This window comes from Gasterosteus aculeatus, chromosome 14 (assembly GCF_964276395.1).
Source record: "Gasterosteus aculeatus chromosome 14, fGasAcu3.hap1.1, whole genome shotgun sequence".
Lineage (NCBI taxonomy): Eukaryota > Metazoa > Chordata > Actinopteri > Perciformes > Gasterosteidae > Gasterosteus > Gasterosteus aculeatus.
Genome location: NC_135702.1, coordinates 8,106,784 through 8,123,799, shown reverse-complemented (window position 1 = coordinate 8,123,799; position 17,016 = coordinate 8,106,784). Strand labels below are relative to the sequence as shown.

Below are 17,016 nucleotides of genomic sequence, written 5' to 3'. Positions count from 1 at the left end.
TAATAATAGTTTCAATAAAAACCTTTTATTTGTTATATATTCTGCTACAAATGTCAGTTATTTCTTGCATGCATAGTTTAACACTTAAGACAAGTAAAATCACAAAGTAAGATTTGCGTTTAGGAGAATATCTTAAATTTAGAGCATGCATGAACACATGTTAAGAACAGTGAACCAATAATTGAGCTGCCCCAGGAACCAGCAAGGGCATTTCAAGCAGTCATTTTGAAAATATAGCCAATGGATCATATTTGTCAAACACTGCATACACTTAACACTTATAACACTATTTACGTAAACTTTCTTTGGCTTTTTTTCATGAAACAACAAATGCTTCTTCTTTACAAATATATATATAATGAAGATAAATAGAATAAAGAACTTGTTTTTAGAGCATATGTTGGGGCAGTTTATGGAAGAAGTTGATTTTTCAATTGATTTTGAGGTATTAAAGTTAAAAGTGTAAAAGTTGTACCGAGGGGGAAATCACTTCAGTGCTGTTCTGAAGATTCGGTAGACTCACAAGCTCCTCAGTCTTCATTTCTTGTTTCAGTAATACCCATAAGGCCTTTCGCATTCAAGACTAGCAACTCACTGCAATCAGAATTTTCGCAGTTGAAGGAGCCTTAAACACAGAAAGTGATCTCACAGTATGATGGGCATAATGTTATTTAAGTAAGAGGAACTGCATCAGTGCTACATTACACGTAATTACGGAACTAACATCGGCTTGCCCTAACCAGGGTAGTCTTAATATAATAAACCCAGAGTAGGTTTAAGAGAGAAACAACAGTACGCACAAAAACACAAAACAGCTTTGACAGGATCACATGAAATATTTCCATATTGCCGTATATCATATTTGTGCTTAAGATGTCGTCAGCTTTAGAGAGGAATGTGTTCTATTGGTTTCGCTGCTAGTCAACAATATATTTTTTTAATTGCTACAATTATAAACATTGTGTTTGAGCTCAATAACTCAAAACTTTCCATTTCACTTAACCCGTTGAGTCCACATCACTATTAAAAGTGCGATCACCAAAGGAAAATATGCTTTTTTTAAAGACATATATGTAAAAGTCATAAATGCAGCAGTTGGTTTTGTGCGAGTTCTAAGGAACAGCAGCAGCATATGATCAACAGTCTGTGATCGTCAGACTTTGTGCTTCATCATGGCAGTTTCAGGGCTGGGTTGATATGTTTTTGTTTTCTTGTTCATTCACAGTTCAGAAGTTCCAGATCCATCGGTACCCTGTGCTGGACTCTGTTTGGTTTTAACACGTCGACTCACTGCCAGGAACTCATCGAGACATCATCCGCACAAACTCTGCGAATTAAAAGAAAGGACGGAGTGAGTCACACTCCCACAGTCACAGAAATCTTCGATGTAATAACTGTATGATGAAACACAAGTGCACAGAACTGCTCCTTAATATACAGATGGAGAAAATAATATTTGATCCCTTGCTGATTTTTTCAGTTTGCCCACTTTCCTGTAGTTGGTCACAGGTTTGCACACATCTCAGGAGGGATTTTGGTCCAGTCGTCTTTGCAGCTCTTCTACAAATCCTTATGAGGCTGTTGCTGGGCAGCTCGACACTTCAGCGCCCTCCACAGACTTTCTATGGGATTGAGGTCTGGAGACTGGCTATGCCAATCCGGGAGTTAAATTTAACGTTTCTCTTCTTCCAAACATGCCGAGTCGAGTTAAGCTCAATGTTGGTCTCATCTGACCACGTCACCTTCTCCGAATCATTCAGGTGTTCATTGGTTAACCTCATACTTGAGCGGGGGGACCTTGCGTGCGTAGTGTGTTTCCTTGGTGATTGGGGTCCCAGCTGTCTTGGGATCATTAAGAAGTCCCTCCCGTGTAGTTCTGGGCTGCCTCATCTTGCTCATGATCAACAATACCCGACGAGGCGAGAGCTCGTGTGGAGCCCCACACCGAGGGCGATTGATGGTCATTTTGTATTTCCCCCATTTCCAAATAATTCAACAGTTCGCAGCAAGCTGCTTGGCTATTTTCTTGTGGCCCATTCCAGCTTTTAGCAGGTCTACAATATTGTCCCTGACAACTTAGACAGCTATTTGGTGCAGAGGTTGAATTTTAATTGATTGATTCTTTGTTAGTGGGAACACCTACGACATCATCAAGGGATCACATATTAGTTCCTCCACTGAAATCCTCAGAGATTTGGTGCGACTGGAGGAGCACAACTCAGTATTTATTTTCATTTAGTTGAATAAAGCTTCATCAATTCGCTGGAACCTAAACTGGGCTTCAGATCAACTTATTCAATCAAAATAGTCTTTAGACAATTTTAAACAAAGGCTTATAATAAGTTTGGTTGCATGTCTAAAAATGCAGTAATCAATTCTTGTACAATATATTACATTACATTACATGTCATTTATGTATATATATGCACAATAGACAATATTATCTGCTCGTAGTGACAAAACTACGCTGACTCTTTAGTTCCCATCAACACATTTTCACATATTTTATTTACTATTATGGTTTTGCAGCTTTCAACTTTTTTGTATTTCTTAGAGACATTCAACCTAATTTTAGATCCAAACGAATTTCCTTCACTTACAGTATGCATTAAATCATGGCTACTTCCATTTTGGATGGACATGACGTTGTTGTTTTCTGTCATGAACATAATCTCAAAAATCAAATCAGTCATGTTCACCATGATCTACATGCGTTCTAGAACTTAAAAAGAACAGTTTCCATTCTTGCTCAATAAAATATCACCTGGACATTGTTGCTGAACGATTGCATGAAAAATGCAGGGTAAGAGTGTAATTGTGCAACTGAAAACCGCAGCCTTTTCCAATTTTTCCATCCCTGACAGCCCTGTGCATCTTTTTCTCTGTGGGTAATGTATGATGTGCCATAATCCTTTGGTATGGAGATAATCTGACAGCAGCCTTCTGCCTCCATCCCCTCACATCACCATCAGCACGGTGTTGAAATATTAGCACACATGTTGGGATTTTACTTTGAAATGTGTGTGTGTGTGTGTGTGTTTAAGAGATACGGAATAATAGAAATAAAAAGGCACAAACGCCGTGTAAGCGTGCATGATTTCCAGGCTTTGGTGAAATGCAATATGCTGTATAGTTTGTAAAGTACGGTGTCGCACACACACACACACACACACCGCTTGGCAGTTTTTTACCTTCAAAGTCTACGTGCCCGTCTCCATTGAGGTCGATGTCTCGTAGGATGTCCTCCAGGTCTCTGTGTCCGACCTGCAACAATAGGGTTGTGGGGGAAGGTGTGAACGTCCACGAGTCAGACAGACGAGATTCAGACAGACACCGTCACTGATGGACAGACATGGGGACAGACTCTCCCAGTACCTGTTGTCCTAAAAGTTTTTTCATGGCTTCTCTGAGTTCGGCCGTGCTGATCTGTCCGTCACCGTTTGTGTCAAACTGAGAATGATGGCAGATAGAGGGAGACATGAAAAATTATTAACTATCACTATTAGAACGTCCCTAAGATTATTATTATTGTTTTTTTATGTACCTATTTGCAACAATGCTGTTATCCAACTGAGTTTGCTACTTTGTGAGCTTCACGCCTTTCCTCACCTCCTTAAATGCATCCCTCAGCTCTTTCACTCCGATCATGTCTGCTGTTTCAGCAAGAAGTTTGGGCCCCATGAGTTCAACAAAGTCCTCAAAGTCAACGTGTCCTCCCACTGTAGGACATATTCAAAAGGTATTCAAGGTATTCTTACAGACAAAAAAATCACAAGACGTGATGACATGCACAACTGGTTCTAAACGTTTGCTGGAGGGATGAGGACTGATTAAGAGACACGCGAACGTACAAACAGACACAGTTTTACTTACAATTCATGTTGATCTGCTGGCTGAGTTCTATTAGCTCCATCTCTGTTGGCATGTAGCCCATAGTTCTCATGCAGTTCCCCAGGTCCTTACAGCCAATGAACCCATCCTTGTCTTTGTCAAACTCCTTGAACGCCTCACGCAACTCTGAGAGCGAGGGAGACAGGGTTTGGATGTTATAGAGATGTTAAAATTAGTATTTACAATAAACAAAAAATAAATCCCTGAAATGGGCCATACCATCCATTTCTTCTGGCCTCAACTCTCGATCCTGTGGATGATCACAGCGCAAGGTTAGCATCCAAACACTGCTGGTATTTTCAAAATGATGCCATTTCACAGCATTCCTTTCACAATGGGATGCTGGTCAAAAATAAGTAACTGCAGGTATTTGCAGCAGACTGCCAAAGAGTCAGCATGTTTCCCTCCAGCCCGAGAGGAAGAGCTTATCAGTGAGATCACATGCAGACTGGTGGCACTCTATGACACCCTGTGTAAAAGTATAGTCTGGCAGAAGAACGGAATGAAATATAACATGGAGATCCAGAACCTATGCAAACCAACAGTCCCCTTAATGTGAGGTTCATTGAATTTAAATGACCCGATCTGAAACTCTACATGAAGAACAGAGCAGTCACTAAAACAGTGTTCCTTGACACTGAACAACTCAACGCCCATGTTGTCTTTAATACCGAGACCTCAATGCATGTTGTTGTCACTGCTGGAGTTAGATGAAGAGACAAAAATTGTAATGTATGGCGCATTTCTGCCATCTTAGTGATATTTCATCCTGATAAAAACTTCAACTAATGTTTACTAGTGATACGCCTCATGCCTAACTATAGACATTAACACACACACACACACACACACACACACACACACACACACACACACACACACACACACACACACACACACACGCCTTTGATTTCAGCATTCTCGCTATCCAGAGGAAAGATTCCACTTTCTAAAAATGCACAAATCCACAGCGCTTTTTCACGTGCTGTAAATGCTGACGTTACAGTGAGAGGTGATTACTACCCTCATTCATCTCATGTTTCTGTTGTGTGTGTACTGTGTTACATGCTACTCTCATGCTATGCATGCACATGATAATGTCTGGACTTACGTACAGCCTGCCGGCTCTCAGCGAAGCCCTTGCGTAGAAAGATGCACGCAGGCCCCAGTACGTTGTGCATAGTTGCTCCGTTCTGGGCCAGGGCCACTAGTGGCTCAAGGTAGGCCCCCCCAGATCCCCCCTCCTCAGAGGAATGCACTGCTTTGTAGTTCTTCTTTTGGTCCTAGAGCAGCATCCGAAGCGAGGCGGGGGGGCAGACATGGGAGCAGGGGCAAGACAGGGGCGGAGACTGTGACTCAGACTGTGGCAGCGTGGAGTCAACAAGGAGACAACAAAGAGGGGCGATGAAGGGGGGTGACAGGCATATGTCTGTCTATCGAGTCATGCAGTCCTAGAAAAACGTGTAGTCATGTCAGTAATGGAGGTGTGTAGCCAGGTCAGTCATGGGGAGGTGGAGTCATGTCATTAATGGAGAGAGGTGGAGTCATGTCAGTCACGGAGGTGTGTAGTCAGGTCATTAATGGAGAGGTGTGGTCAGGTCAGTCATGGAGAGGTGGATTCAGGTCAGTCATGGAGAGGTGTAGTCGGGTCAGTAATGGAGAGGTGGAGTCAGGTCAGTCATGGAGAGGTGTAGTCTGGTCAGTCATGGAGAGGTGGAGTCAGGTCAGTCATGGAGAGGTGTAGTCAGGTCAGTCATGGAGAGGTGTAGTCTGGTCAGTCATGGAGAAGTGGAGTCTGGTCAGTCATGGAGAGGTGTAGTCAGGTCAGTCATGGAGAGGTGTAGTCGTCAGTCATGGAGAGGTGGAGTCTGGTCAGTCATGGAGAGGTGGAGTCAGGTCAGTCATGGAGAGGTGTAGTCAGGTCAGTCATGGAGAGGTGTAGTCTGGTCAGTCATGGAGAAGTGGAGTCTGGTCAGTCATGGAGAGGTGTAGTCAGGTCAGTCATGGAGAGGTGTAGTCGTCAGTCATGGAGAGGTGGAGTCAGGTCAGTCATGGAGAGGTGTAGTGAGGTCAGTCATGGAGAGGTGTAGTCAGGTCAGTCATGGAGAGGTGGAGTCAGGTCAGTCATGGAGAGGTGGAGTCAGGTTAGTCATGGAGAGGTGTAGTCAGGTCAGTCATGGAGAGGTGTAGTCTGGTCAGTCATGGAGAAGTGGAGTCTGGTCAGTCATGGAGAGGTGTAGTCAGGTCAGTCATGGAGAGGTGTAGTCGTCAGTCATGGAGAGGTGGAGTCAGGTCAGTCATGGAGAGGTGTAGTGAGGTCAGTCATGGAGAGGTGTAGTCAGGTCAGTCATGGAGAGGTGGAGTCAGGTCAGTCATGGAGAGGTGGAGTCAGGTTAGTCATGGAGAGGTGGAGTCAGGTCAGTGATGGAGAGGTGGAGTCAGGTCAGTCATGGAGAGGTGTAGTCAGGTCAGTGATAGAGAAGCACCTCAGTCAGTGGGAAGAGGTTGTCATTTCATGACAAGAGCAACTGATGCCATCCATGAATCTGCGCTGCTCTCTGCACTGTGACACATGAGGCAGCACGTATTATAGACGATGCCAACGATGGAGTAAACTGCATCACCAAACCCCAATGCGTGTTTCAAACTGACAGCCTCACAAAACAGCCCTTTAACATTCAACTGCACATTTGGTGCCAAGCTTGTCAGTAAAGGAAAACCCAGTCCATCGCCTAAACTACAGCAGCACTTATAGTTAGGATGAAGTCATTGCTGGGATCGGTGGAAAAGGGCAACATCTACCCAAAGTCGCACACATTAGCATATTGGCAATAAAATGATCATAGATGTTTTTTTAAATACCCTGAGAATAGCCAAACTTGGTGGAGAACATAAAGGCAATCAGTAAAATCCTAACCCAACAACATTTTGTAAACATTCATTAAAATGTCAGACCAACGAGTTCAAATTTGATGGCCAGAACTAAAAATAGGAGTTTAATAAACCAACCAGTGCTCTAATAGCCAATTTGTGGGTGGAAAAAAAGTCCACATGAGTCCACATCTAACTGACAGCATTAGGATTCTAATTAATTACATTAAATGTGTTAGAACGAATAGTGCCTGCGAGTAGAGAAAAAAGGATTGATGACACAGTCATTTATAATCAAGACTGGAAACGTTATTTGAATTATTTTCAATTATATTTGAATTATTTTTTTGCGCACATTGTTGAATCACTTCGTTGTCCAGAAGATGAGGCTAAAGTTCAGCCATTCATTTCATTATAATCACCTATCAGCCGACTAACCAGCTTGAAAAAGTATTCTAACAGCACTAATCCCAATTACAGAGAAAGCTACAGGCAATTAAAAACAGGTCATCGCTGCATCAGTGGACTAAACAAGCCTCTTCTACAGAAAATAAAGCCTAATAGGGTCTAACCATCAGCTCTGGCTGATATTTGAGTTGGAGAGAGCAGCTCGGACGAAATGCAGAACGCATATTCTTTGACCAACTATTTGAGCAGCAACATTTCTTGCTTATAAAACATGAACACGTTGGTACAACTCGTCAAGTAACGGCGTCCAACATCCAACTCAGCCGAGGAGTATCCGCTAAAAAACGAGTGGACTCCCTGTCACAGCAAATTACCAAAGTACTATTTCTGCTGCTGCTTTTAATCTCACAGACATTAAGCTGCCGGTTTACGAATGCCACAAGACATCCACATGCATGCGTAACAACAAAAATGAATATGCAAGAATAAACAACACGCAAATATACAATATATATACAAATGACCTTCACGCTCCATCTCTCACGTTGCCAGTTCATGCATTCCTACGGTCCCCCCACCACGGGAACGGATGCCCACTGGGTAATCTGACCAAGTGATGCATGGAGCTATAGGCTGTCTGTGGGTATATCGTGCCAGAAAACTATGAAGCCACACGCTTTCGGTTATATAAGCAAAGAAGAAGAAGACTTCTTTACCACTCCAACCTATTTAGCACAGATGGCATCAACAGTTGCTCGTCATATCGTGCTTTCTCAAGGATGTGCAGCTGCGGATGTGGAGGAGACCTATTGGCGGGGCCGTCTGTCTGCTACACTGAGTGTCTATCCGAGCATAAGCTGATACCACGGGGACAGCTGATGCAAGAGACGTATTGTACGGACCAAGGTCATCTTCTTGAGACGTTTTTTACAAATGACATCTGAATGTTCTTCCCTCGTTCTTCAACTGCGCACTTATGTTGTGAACTAACGGCCTCAGCGGCAGTGGTACGTTGGAGCTAATGGAGTGTGACATCGTGTGACGGAGCACACCTGTTTAGCAACACTTCCACTGACTGGTCACATCCCGCAGGTGCAGGTTCAACAGCTTAGCGATCTTCCGCCGGCTGCTAAGGTTGCGTCGCTGTGCAAACTGACCCAACTCTAATCTCTGACGACACTCCTCTGAGCTTTGTCTAAAAGGCTAAAATGGGTTCCTACGGAATGTGCCGCGCAATAATTATCACAGATGCAACTTGTAACATTACAAAATGCAATATGTTTGAGCGCTGCGTTAAACGTGCAAAATGGGTTTTCAACAAAGTCGTACTTAATAATAAACAGTAAATTCCTAAAATAGTCTGAAACTACGGCACAAGAAACTATTGTTTTTGGATTTGGGTAACACAAAACACAGAGACACTAAGTCAGGCAGTCCAGGGTCCAGTCAAGTAGCTTTCGGTCAGGTCGGGGACACACCATGAGACAAACATGCACCAGTCAGGGGCTTCAAGGAGACCACAGCAGAGCAGACCTTACCTTCTTGGTGAAAATTTTAAGCGACTTTACAGAGTTGCCCATTGCAAAGTAAAATCCTTCCTGTTTTATGTTTTTTCTCTAACCGTGTCTTTGGCAGTGTGGCTGTATGTGAGTGTATGCATGTGTGTTTGCATATGCTTCCGGGCATGCATGGGAATAGGAGTGATTAGGAAGGGAAAGAGGGTTCAGAGGGTCACCGACTGATATGAGAGGACATGTGGAACGAGGCAGGGAGAGCAGCAGAGGTATCATAAGGGGTAGAAGAGGAGGAAGGAGTGTCCCGGGAGGACCAACGGGCAAAGACCCCGGAAGGTACGAGGGGAGGGACACACAAACAAAAGAGGTTAATATGCAAACGAGGAAAACGGGACGGATCAGAACAGCACAAAGAGAAGCGAGGGAGAGGAAGCATGCATGTGATCAGAGCGAGATGCAGGCGGCAGAAGTAGAAAAAGCAAGATTGCTTATTCATTCCATCCTCTCTCCTAAAGCGTCTTTCCTCCCTCCCTCCCTCCCCTCTCTCTCGCTCTCTCTCCCTCTCTCTCTCTCCCTGTCTCTCTCCCTTTGCATCTCTTTCTCTGTCCGTCAGTCTGCCTCCTGCCCTTTTTTAACCCTCAGCTCTCTCCACTACTCTCGCTCACTTCACAGTTTCAAACCATCAATTCCAATGTGACGGAAGACGCTAGTTCGGACAAGCATATTACCTTCCCCTGAGCGAGACGCCGCATACACTAATCCAAACATGCACACACAAACACACGCACGCACACTCGATTAAACACACGCGGATGTGGGGCTGTGGAGCTAAAAATATCACACATGCTCTCTATTCGCCCCCCGACTCTTCCATATTTCTACCCACTCATCCCCCAGCATCCATCCACTTCTCTCCGTCACACACACATGCACACACGTGGTGGGGCGCCACAGTGTTAAGCTTGAAGGACAGATCAAAGCCAAAATGTAAGAGAAATCACACATGTATCGTGTGTCGTGTACCACCGAGGATGCAAACACACACGCACAGCGCGGCAAAGAGGCTGTCTCTCTCAGGCTCTCTCATCCACACACACACACACACACACACACATACACACACACACACACACACACACACACACACACAGCGAGGCAAAGAAATGGTCTCTCTCAGGCTCTCTCATCCACACACACACACACACACACACACACAGCGAGGCAAAGAAATGGTCTCTCTCAGGCTCTCTCATCCACACACACACACACACACACACACACACAGTGACAATCTAAAGATCAAACACCTCTGACACAGGCAGTGAAATGAAGATGCTAAATGGACTATTTGAAGGGCATTTTGCACTGATACACACTCATACGCTGATGGCAGAGACCACACACAATTTGAGGGTAAGCTGTCCAGCCCACAGCCGCCCCCATGACGTATCAATGTAAAATAACCTATTAATTAAAGGTAACTGTAATATAGTGTTTCCGTTTCATGTTATTTTATTCTTCTGCGTTTCAGAGACAAATTTTAACTCCGCTATTCACTTTGTAAATGTAGATATTACATATAAAAACCATGATCACCTTATAAATACTGATAAATAGTTTAATGTTAATGTAGCAAATGGTATGTAAGAAATGTTGGAATTATCGGTTTGACCAGTGACACATTCAACTTGTATCTTTTATTTAGAATAATGGTAAACCGCTTTACAAGCTGTTATACGTAATGAGTAGTTAAACATTAAGTACGTTTTACTGAGAATGCTTTTAATTTTTGTATTTAGCATTATTTTTACTTTGTATAATTGGTACTTTTCCACATAAAAGACAGGATGAGAAATAGTAAAAAAGCTCTACTTTGAATGATGTTTTGCTTGCAAACCAGCTGTGACGACGAGTGCGCTTTGGCAGAGACAAAGAAACAAACTCTCTCCCTTCAGGAGATGAATCGGCAAACAGCCGGCTGGTGTCAAACTCTGCACAATGAAGGTCAAACATCCAAGTGAAAAACAAGTAACAATAAGCACAACAACGTTTTGTGGAGGCTGACTTTAAGGATCTGAAGTCTAAAACTACAAACCATGAAACCCTCATGGGGGGGGGGGGGGGGGGTTCTACAAGCAGCATGTACTCCTTAGGTAACTGCAGGCGGATGCTATGTAACACAATTAAGCATCCTTATTCATCTCCCGTTCAACCTCGTCTATTCTCTGCTTTCTAAACGAACACACTCACGCCGAAGTCTCTTCGGGTCTCGCTCCCTTTCAATATCTCTGCCTCTGTGTTGCTCTGCGGATGATTCACCCGGCCGCTCACCGGGGGCTCATTGTGAACTTCAGAACACATCGGACGTCAGACACAGGAGCCGTCAGCTCTCATAATGTCAGACCATGGTGTGCACGGGCATGGGATCCATTTCTCTCCCCCTCCCTCTCTGCTGCTTCCTTCTCCTCACCCTTCCTCGCTTTCACACACATACACACACTTTGATTTAAAGAAGTACGTTCGCACTACAAAACCGACAGCGTTTCAGGAGCATTCCGGGCGTAAGAATCTGTGTAGCTGAGGAATATCTGAGGGTTGTTTATCACGCATCACACGCAGATTGAAAGGGGTTTTTTGAAATGCATTAACTGTGCACACAATGCAGATTTATGAAAGCATGTACTAACAGCAGGCTCCATTTCAATAGGAAATACAAATAATTGCCTTTGATTGTCACTGAATATCTGGAAGTTATTTTTATTCCTGGTTCATTCGGTGCGTTAAATGAGCCGAGAGACTGGGAATGAAGGCCTGGCTGTGTTCAGCATCAACCCGGCCAATTGTCCTTTTGCTATAAAGGGAGCACTTCTTTATCTTTTTCCACTTTATTTTCAAGGTTGAATGACGTGTAACCATGTTCAAGTCAAACCGGCCTGTTCCCTGAAGCTACTGGGATTAATTCACACTCTGTTCTGATGCAAAGACAAAGGGATGAATAGAGTGGCCGTGAGATTGTTTTTTTGTGTGCGTATTCTTGCCGTCATCCGAGGACGTCTGCGCGCTAAAAAAAACAACAACACTTGCGTCATCTTCTTGGGCTTGAGATGAGGCAAGAAAGTTTGAACCGTCATCTTTCACACAGATTCTCGGGTATTTCGGATTTTACTTTCTGTGGAAATTGGTCTAATCAAAAGTCCAGTGCGTCAGCAGAAGGAAACTATTGACACGTCTTATTCAGTCCATAAACCTTTTGTTGTTTCTCCTCTGGCTCATTATTCCGTTCTCTGTCTCCCACTGATTTTCCCTTTCAGCCCGAGGTCTCAATGAATATTCTGCATCATCGTGCACGCGGGCGCGTGTGCCTGCAAAATCGCAGCCTGTGCGGTTGGGTGCGCAGGCTTTTTACATTTCACTTCCTAATCTTCGTCTCAAAAAGGGGGATTTAACCAAAGAGTGAGTTTTCTACCTCCTTCTTTGCCGGCACAGATATAAAAATATCATCTGCGTCTAAAAATAGCCTGCTCCAGACATGCTGGAGGCATATGCTGTGGTGGAAACAAGGATCTCTTTCCTCTTATCTCTACCCATCTCTCCATCCTCATTCAACTCATTTGGTCTTTTCTGGTGAAGCCTGCATCTCCTCTCTCTCTTTCTACAGACGTCATCAAGGTCAGTGTGACCCTGGCAGAGGAATACAGATTTTCTGAGGGCCAAAAAAAAGGAAAAGAAACGAGAGAAAGGGGGAAAACAGACAGGAAACCCCCAGTGGATGGGAATGCGTGATGAGCAACAGGAAAACCAGGCCAGGAAGTGAAGGGCTAATCTGCGTTTGAGGACCTTTCCTCGCATTGTCTCCAGAGCTGTCAGGTGGGAGCAGGGAAGTGAGAGCTGATGAGCGTTTGTCTTACATAACAATCATCAGGTCCGCCAGCGCCGTCTCCCAATTCATCCGATTGTCCTCGCTTCCCTCTCTTTCTCTGCCTGCCCGATCACTTCTCCTGCCTCACTGATGTGACACAGCGGGCGGTTTATCCCTCTTCACACACTCGCTTTGAATTCAGGCCTATTAGAGCAAACGGCACTTGCTCCCTCTGCTGGTTAATGCACAAGCGCTTTCATCGAAATACGGTAGATTTAATTGGAAAAGAAAAGAATCTGCCCAATGATAGAATCTCTCCGCAGCAGTTAACAGACCTGCACGGCAGTTTCAGATTCCCAGTGTTGGTATTATTTTATAACAAGGTCACAAAGGCTGAGGGATGTGGCGGTTGTTAGAATCACCTAAAATAGAAACTGATTTTCTACTGGGACCAAAAGAAAAGATAATGCCTGTCCTTGGACATGGTGTGATGTGTAACCTGGACAGTTTAAAGGCCTGAATGTGCAGAAATATTAGGATTTCGTTGACAATGCATTTTGATTGTCACATTGTGAAAAAGCTGCTTTATCTAATAGATAACACAACCTATTGTCCCGACTCTAATCCACACAAAGGCCTTTTTTTGTGCATTCACGATTCATCTTATGAATATGAAACTGTGGATTATTAATTGACGGCTTGGACAAACATGTTGGAGATGACACCTGCTTTTTTTTATTTGCAAGTTTCTCAAATTTGCTTGGTCAGGTATCATGCTCGCCAAACCATTCCTCAAGGATCTGAAAATCAGTTCTGGATGGTCTATTTTTAGATTGATGTTCTCACAAGGAGAACATTTGTTTAGTTGGGGTTGTATGCAGATCTTGATCTTACGTAAGAAAACATTCATACTGTGTAATAGCTCACCGTGTGTTATGCATTGTTCTCCTACATCTACACAAGGAGCATTCAAAGACATTCAAGACATCATGAACCGGTGCAAAAAAACCCATCCTTCTGTTTTCATCCGTCTTCCAGCCTCTCTTGCTCTCCCTTTCACACAAACACCGATGTGCACAAGTGAGTAGCGTCAACTCACTTCACTCTGACGTCCCAGAAAAGCAGCGATTCAGACGCAAAATATACACTCCATCAAAACCTATTTGATGGAAACAACAAAACGTTGTCACACATGTCAGCGGCCTCAGAGACCTTTCATTGCAAATTGGTGTTATATTTCGTCTCACTGGAACCTCTGGGGCTGATTGAAGCTCTGGCCTGGATTGAGAAGAGTTATTTCTGGAACACATTAGCGTTTGGGGAGGTAATTGTCTCCTCTTGAGCTTTTTTTTTTATCATCCACGCAGAGGGAAGGATTTCAATGCAAAAAAGGGGAAAAGACGGGAGCACCGTACGACTGCACGATGTGTCGGAGTCAAGGGAGAAGTGAGGCAGACAACTGACGTATTAGTGAACAGGGGATGCAGGGAAGAACTTTTACTTGCTGGTGACCTCACGCCTCGTTATATAAATGGTATGAGTGTGTGAGTGCGTGTGCATGTGTGCATGTGTGCATGTGTGTGTGTGTGTGTGTGTGTGTGTGTGTGTGTGTGTGTGTGTGTGTGTGTGTGTGGGTGTGTGTGTGTGTGTGTGTGTGTGTGAAGCTCTCAACAATGAAAAGTTTTCCACGCAGGGAGAGTTGATCCCCCTGCTGTTGCTCAGGTGACAGGCAGATGAAAGCGTTTGTATTCATATCGGGATGCTTGACCGGCTGCTTCACCTTCCCCTCCATGTACCTCCACCTGCTGTCACCAATCAGGTCAGCAGTTCATACATTTTTAATAAGCACTTATACGGCTATGATGCACATTTGGCAATCATAGCATGTATATTATTACATTTTCACTTTGTTCAACATATAAAGGTGAAAGTGAAACACATCAGCACGCCTGGTTCCCTTTTGGATTGTCTTACTACCAACAAATTAATGTCTATTCTCTGGTTGAGTGACCTTGTAAAATTAGCTTCAGTTCCTTTTTTTTCCTCCACGTTATCCGTGGACCCAGTCGAAGGGGATTTGTCCTGGCATGGCCTCACCAAAATGTGTTGAGTAAAATCTCCCCCAATGTTACTTAAAAAAATATGAATCTAAAACACAATTCCTATTAAACCTTTTTTTAAGATATCCGTGTTACTTCCAGTTTGGAGTTTGGATTCTGGATTCTAGCAGTTGACTTATTAGTATTTTTACATCGACAACAAATGGACATGATTAGTTTAGACTCCGTGCGCCCTCTTACCTGCCCAAAGACTGACTTCACTATCGGATGAAGAGTGGAGTCGTGCTCGGACGCGGGCGCGCTGTGCCGTTTGGACGTGCGGCTGTTGGCGGACTTGAGAGGCGCGCTGGTCGCAGGCGCACCGGAGCTCAGGCTAGAGGACGACGACCCTGTGGTGACTCTCTCCTTCGGCTCAAAGAAGTGAGCCGCGTCGTCCGCCTGCTTCGGATAGGAGGGAGCCGGAGAGGTCTTCCTGTCCTGGTGATGGTGGTGCTGATGCTGGGAGTGTTTGGACCGGGACGGCTGGCCGCGCTCCATCTGGTGCGGAGTCGTCCGGTGTCTCGCCTCCTCCCGACAGTAACCATCCTCCGCGAGGCTCGCCTGTCGCTGCTGAGTGCGGCTCTTCGGCCCGCGGTGATCGGCCGCCGTATCTCGAGAGTCCGCGTGTCTCGGTTGGCAGAGAGGTCTCCGTGCGCTCGTCTCGCAGTCCTCCGTCCAGCCCGCGTAATCGTTGCCTCCAGCTCCGGCGGAATGATGCTGATGAGTCCGGTGGCTCCGGCGATCGCGCGGACCGGAGTCCCCGGACCTGTGGTTCGGTGCCGAGGATCTCAGCAGGGAAGTAGTGGACTCGCTTTTGGGGAGATCGGAGCTCATCGTTGGAATGAAGCAGTGGAAGCAGCAGCAGCAGCCACCTGATCGAGCCTTTGCAGTGAGTGTGGAGTGCGGGCTTGGCGGCGCTCCGCGGGGGGGGGGGGCTCCGCTGACTTCGGGTGACAGCACGTGTCGCGCTGATGCGCGTGTCGCCCGCGTGCCGCGCGCAAAGTTCATTAAGGATCGCGCCACTGCAGATGATTTTCCGGCACGACGAGCTGCTTGTTATTCCCTCTACTGTAAAAACTCAATTAGAGCCTTAACGTTACTTAACGTCCCCTTTTTAAAAAAACGACATATTTGATCAACAGACGTATAATGATGAACTCAAAACTCATCAAGGGGCTTCTGTAACATTCGTTCTGGTGCCTTTATCAAGAGAGTGTGCGTTACATGAAGTGTGAAATGAAATTCTATTAAACTAATGACAATTTGGTTGTTTTGGACTAAAGCAAACTGGCAAAGAGGTGTAAATGCAAAAAGCAAACAAGAATCATGGGGATTACACAAAAAGATGACGATGTAAAATCATTTAGACGCTTCAGCAGTTGGGAGGTCTCTTGAGCAATACATGATGTTTTTGCAATTACCACTGAGACACCATTTGTTCATTCATTGGGATGAACAAACAAAGCAGACGTGATACAAAAACAGAATGAATTAAACATTACAATTAATTTATTCTAGACCCTCGGCTGTAGGATCATGTTGATCATCAGCTTTTTTGTACCAAATCAAAGAAAATAAATCATAATTTCCCCTCTTGTTTTCGAAGATATAGATATACTCCCTGAAGAGATTATTGTTGGAATGCATTAAGCATTCCAAGTATTGTTCTTCGAATCTTTATTCCGACTTCTTCTTCTTCTATTTCTTCATTAATATTTTAACATGGTTTTCCAATGGAGACCGTTTTTCAAATCCTCTTAAACTCTTCAACTTTTCAGCTTCACCAATCTTTCAGCTACAGACACCATTTCAAATGTTGACACAAGTCTCAACTATTTTATGAAAAAAACAGCTTGTTGATATCTATTCTACTTTTTTCATAATCACTGATTATGTTTCACTAGTTCTTCGCTCCGTTTCTGAGTTTTACATGTATTTGTAGCACACATGGACATTCGTGACACCCAGGCGTGCGTTAGTTTTAAGACAATCTTTATTCCTCCGTGAACACAGGTAAGAAGTGCGCATCAGCGCCAAGTTACAGGGACACTCCTTTTCCGCTTCTTCTTTCTCTTTTCCTTACTTTTTTTCAAGCGCGCGAAAACATCTCCCCGTTGTCTCTAAACAACGACCCCTTAGGTGACCTCAGTGCCTGTTCACTTACCAACACATATACATAATATTGCTTTGCAAAAGAACCTATGCAAGTTTAATCAACAAATAATTATGTAGCACTTGTTTGGGACTGGTATTAGGAAAAAGCACTAAATATCTACCTAGGTTCGAAGGAAAGGTAGGTTTAAAACAAAGAAGAAGTTGAACGAATGACCAGTTTATTGCTTCACTCGGTCATGCAACAATCACAATATAAAAC

General features: G+C 44.3%; 1 protein-coding gene across 3 annotated transcripts; it reads right to left on the bottom strand.

Annotated features, from left to right (window-relative positions):
- Positions 1 to 3: 3 nt before the first annotated feature.
- On the bottom strand, positions 4 to 17,016 carry cabp1b (calcium binding protein 1b). Of its 3 annotated transcripts, none has more exons than XM_040198165.2 (8): positions 14,844 to 17,016; positions 5,007 to 5,174; positions 4,111 to 4,141; positions 3,874 to 4,017; positions 3,610 to 3,719; positions 3,376 to 3,450; positions 3,192 to 3,264; positions 4 to 1,327 (listed from the first exon to the last, which is right to left on the bottom strand). In XM_040198165.2, the coding sequence occupies exons 1-8, from the start codon at positions 15,648 to 15,650 to the stop codon at positions 1,302 to 1,304; spliced, it is 1,434 nt and encodes a 477-aa protein (XP_040054099.2). In that variant the 5' UTR covers positions 15,651 to 17,016; the 3' UTR covers positions 4 to 1,301. The 3 variants fall into 3 exon arrangements, with proteins under 3 accessions (XP_040054099.2, XP_040054102.1, XP_040054101.2); XM_040198168.2 differs by lacking the exon at positions 14,844 to 17,016 and adding an exon at positions 8,709 to 9,360; XM_040198167.2 differs by lacking the exon at positions 5,007 to 5,174.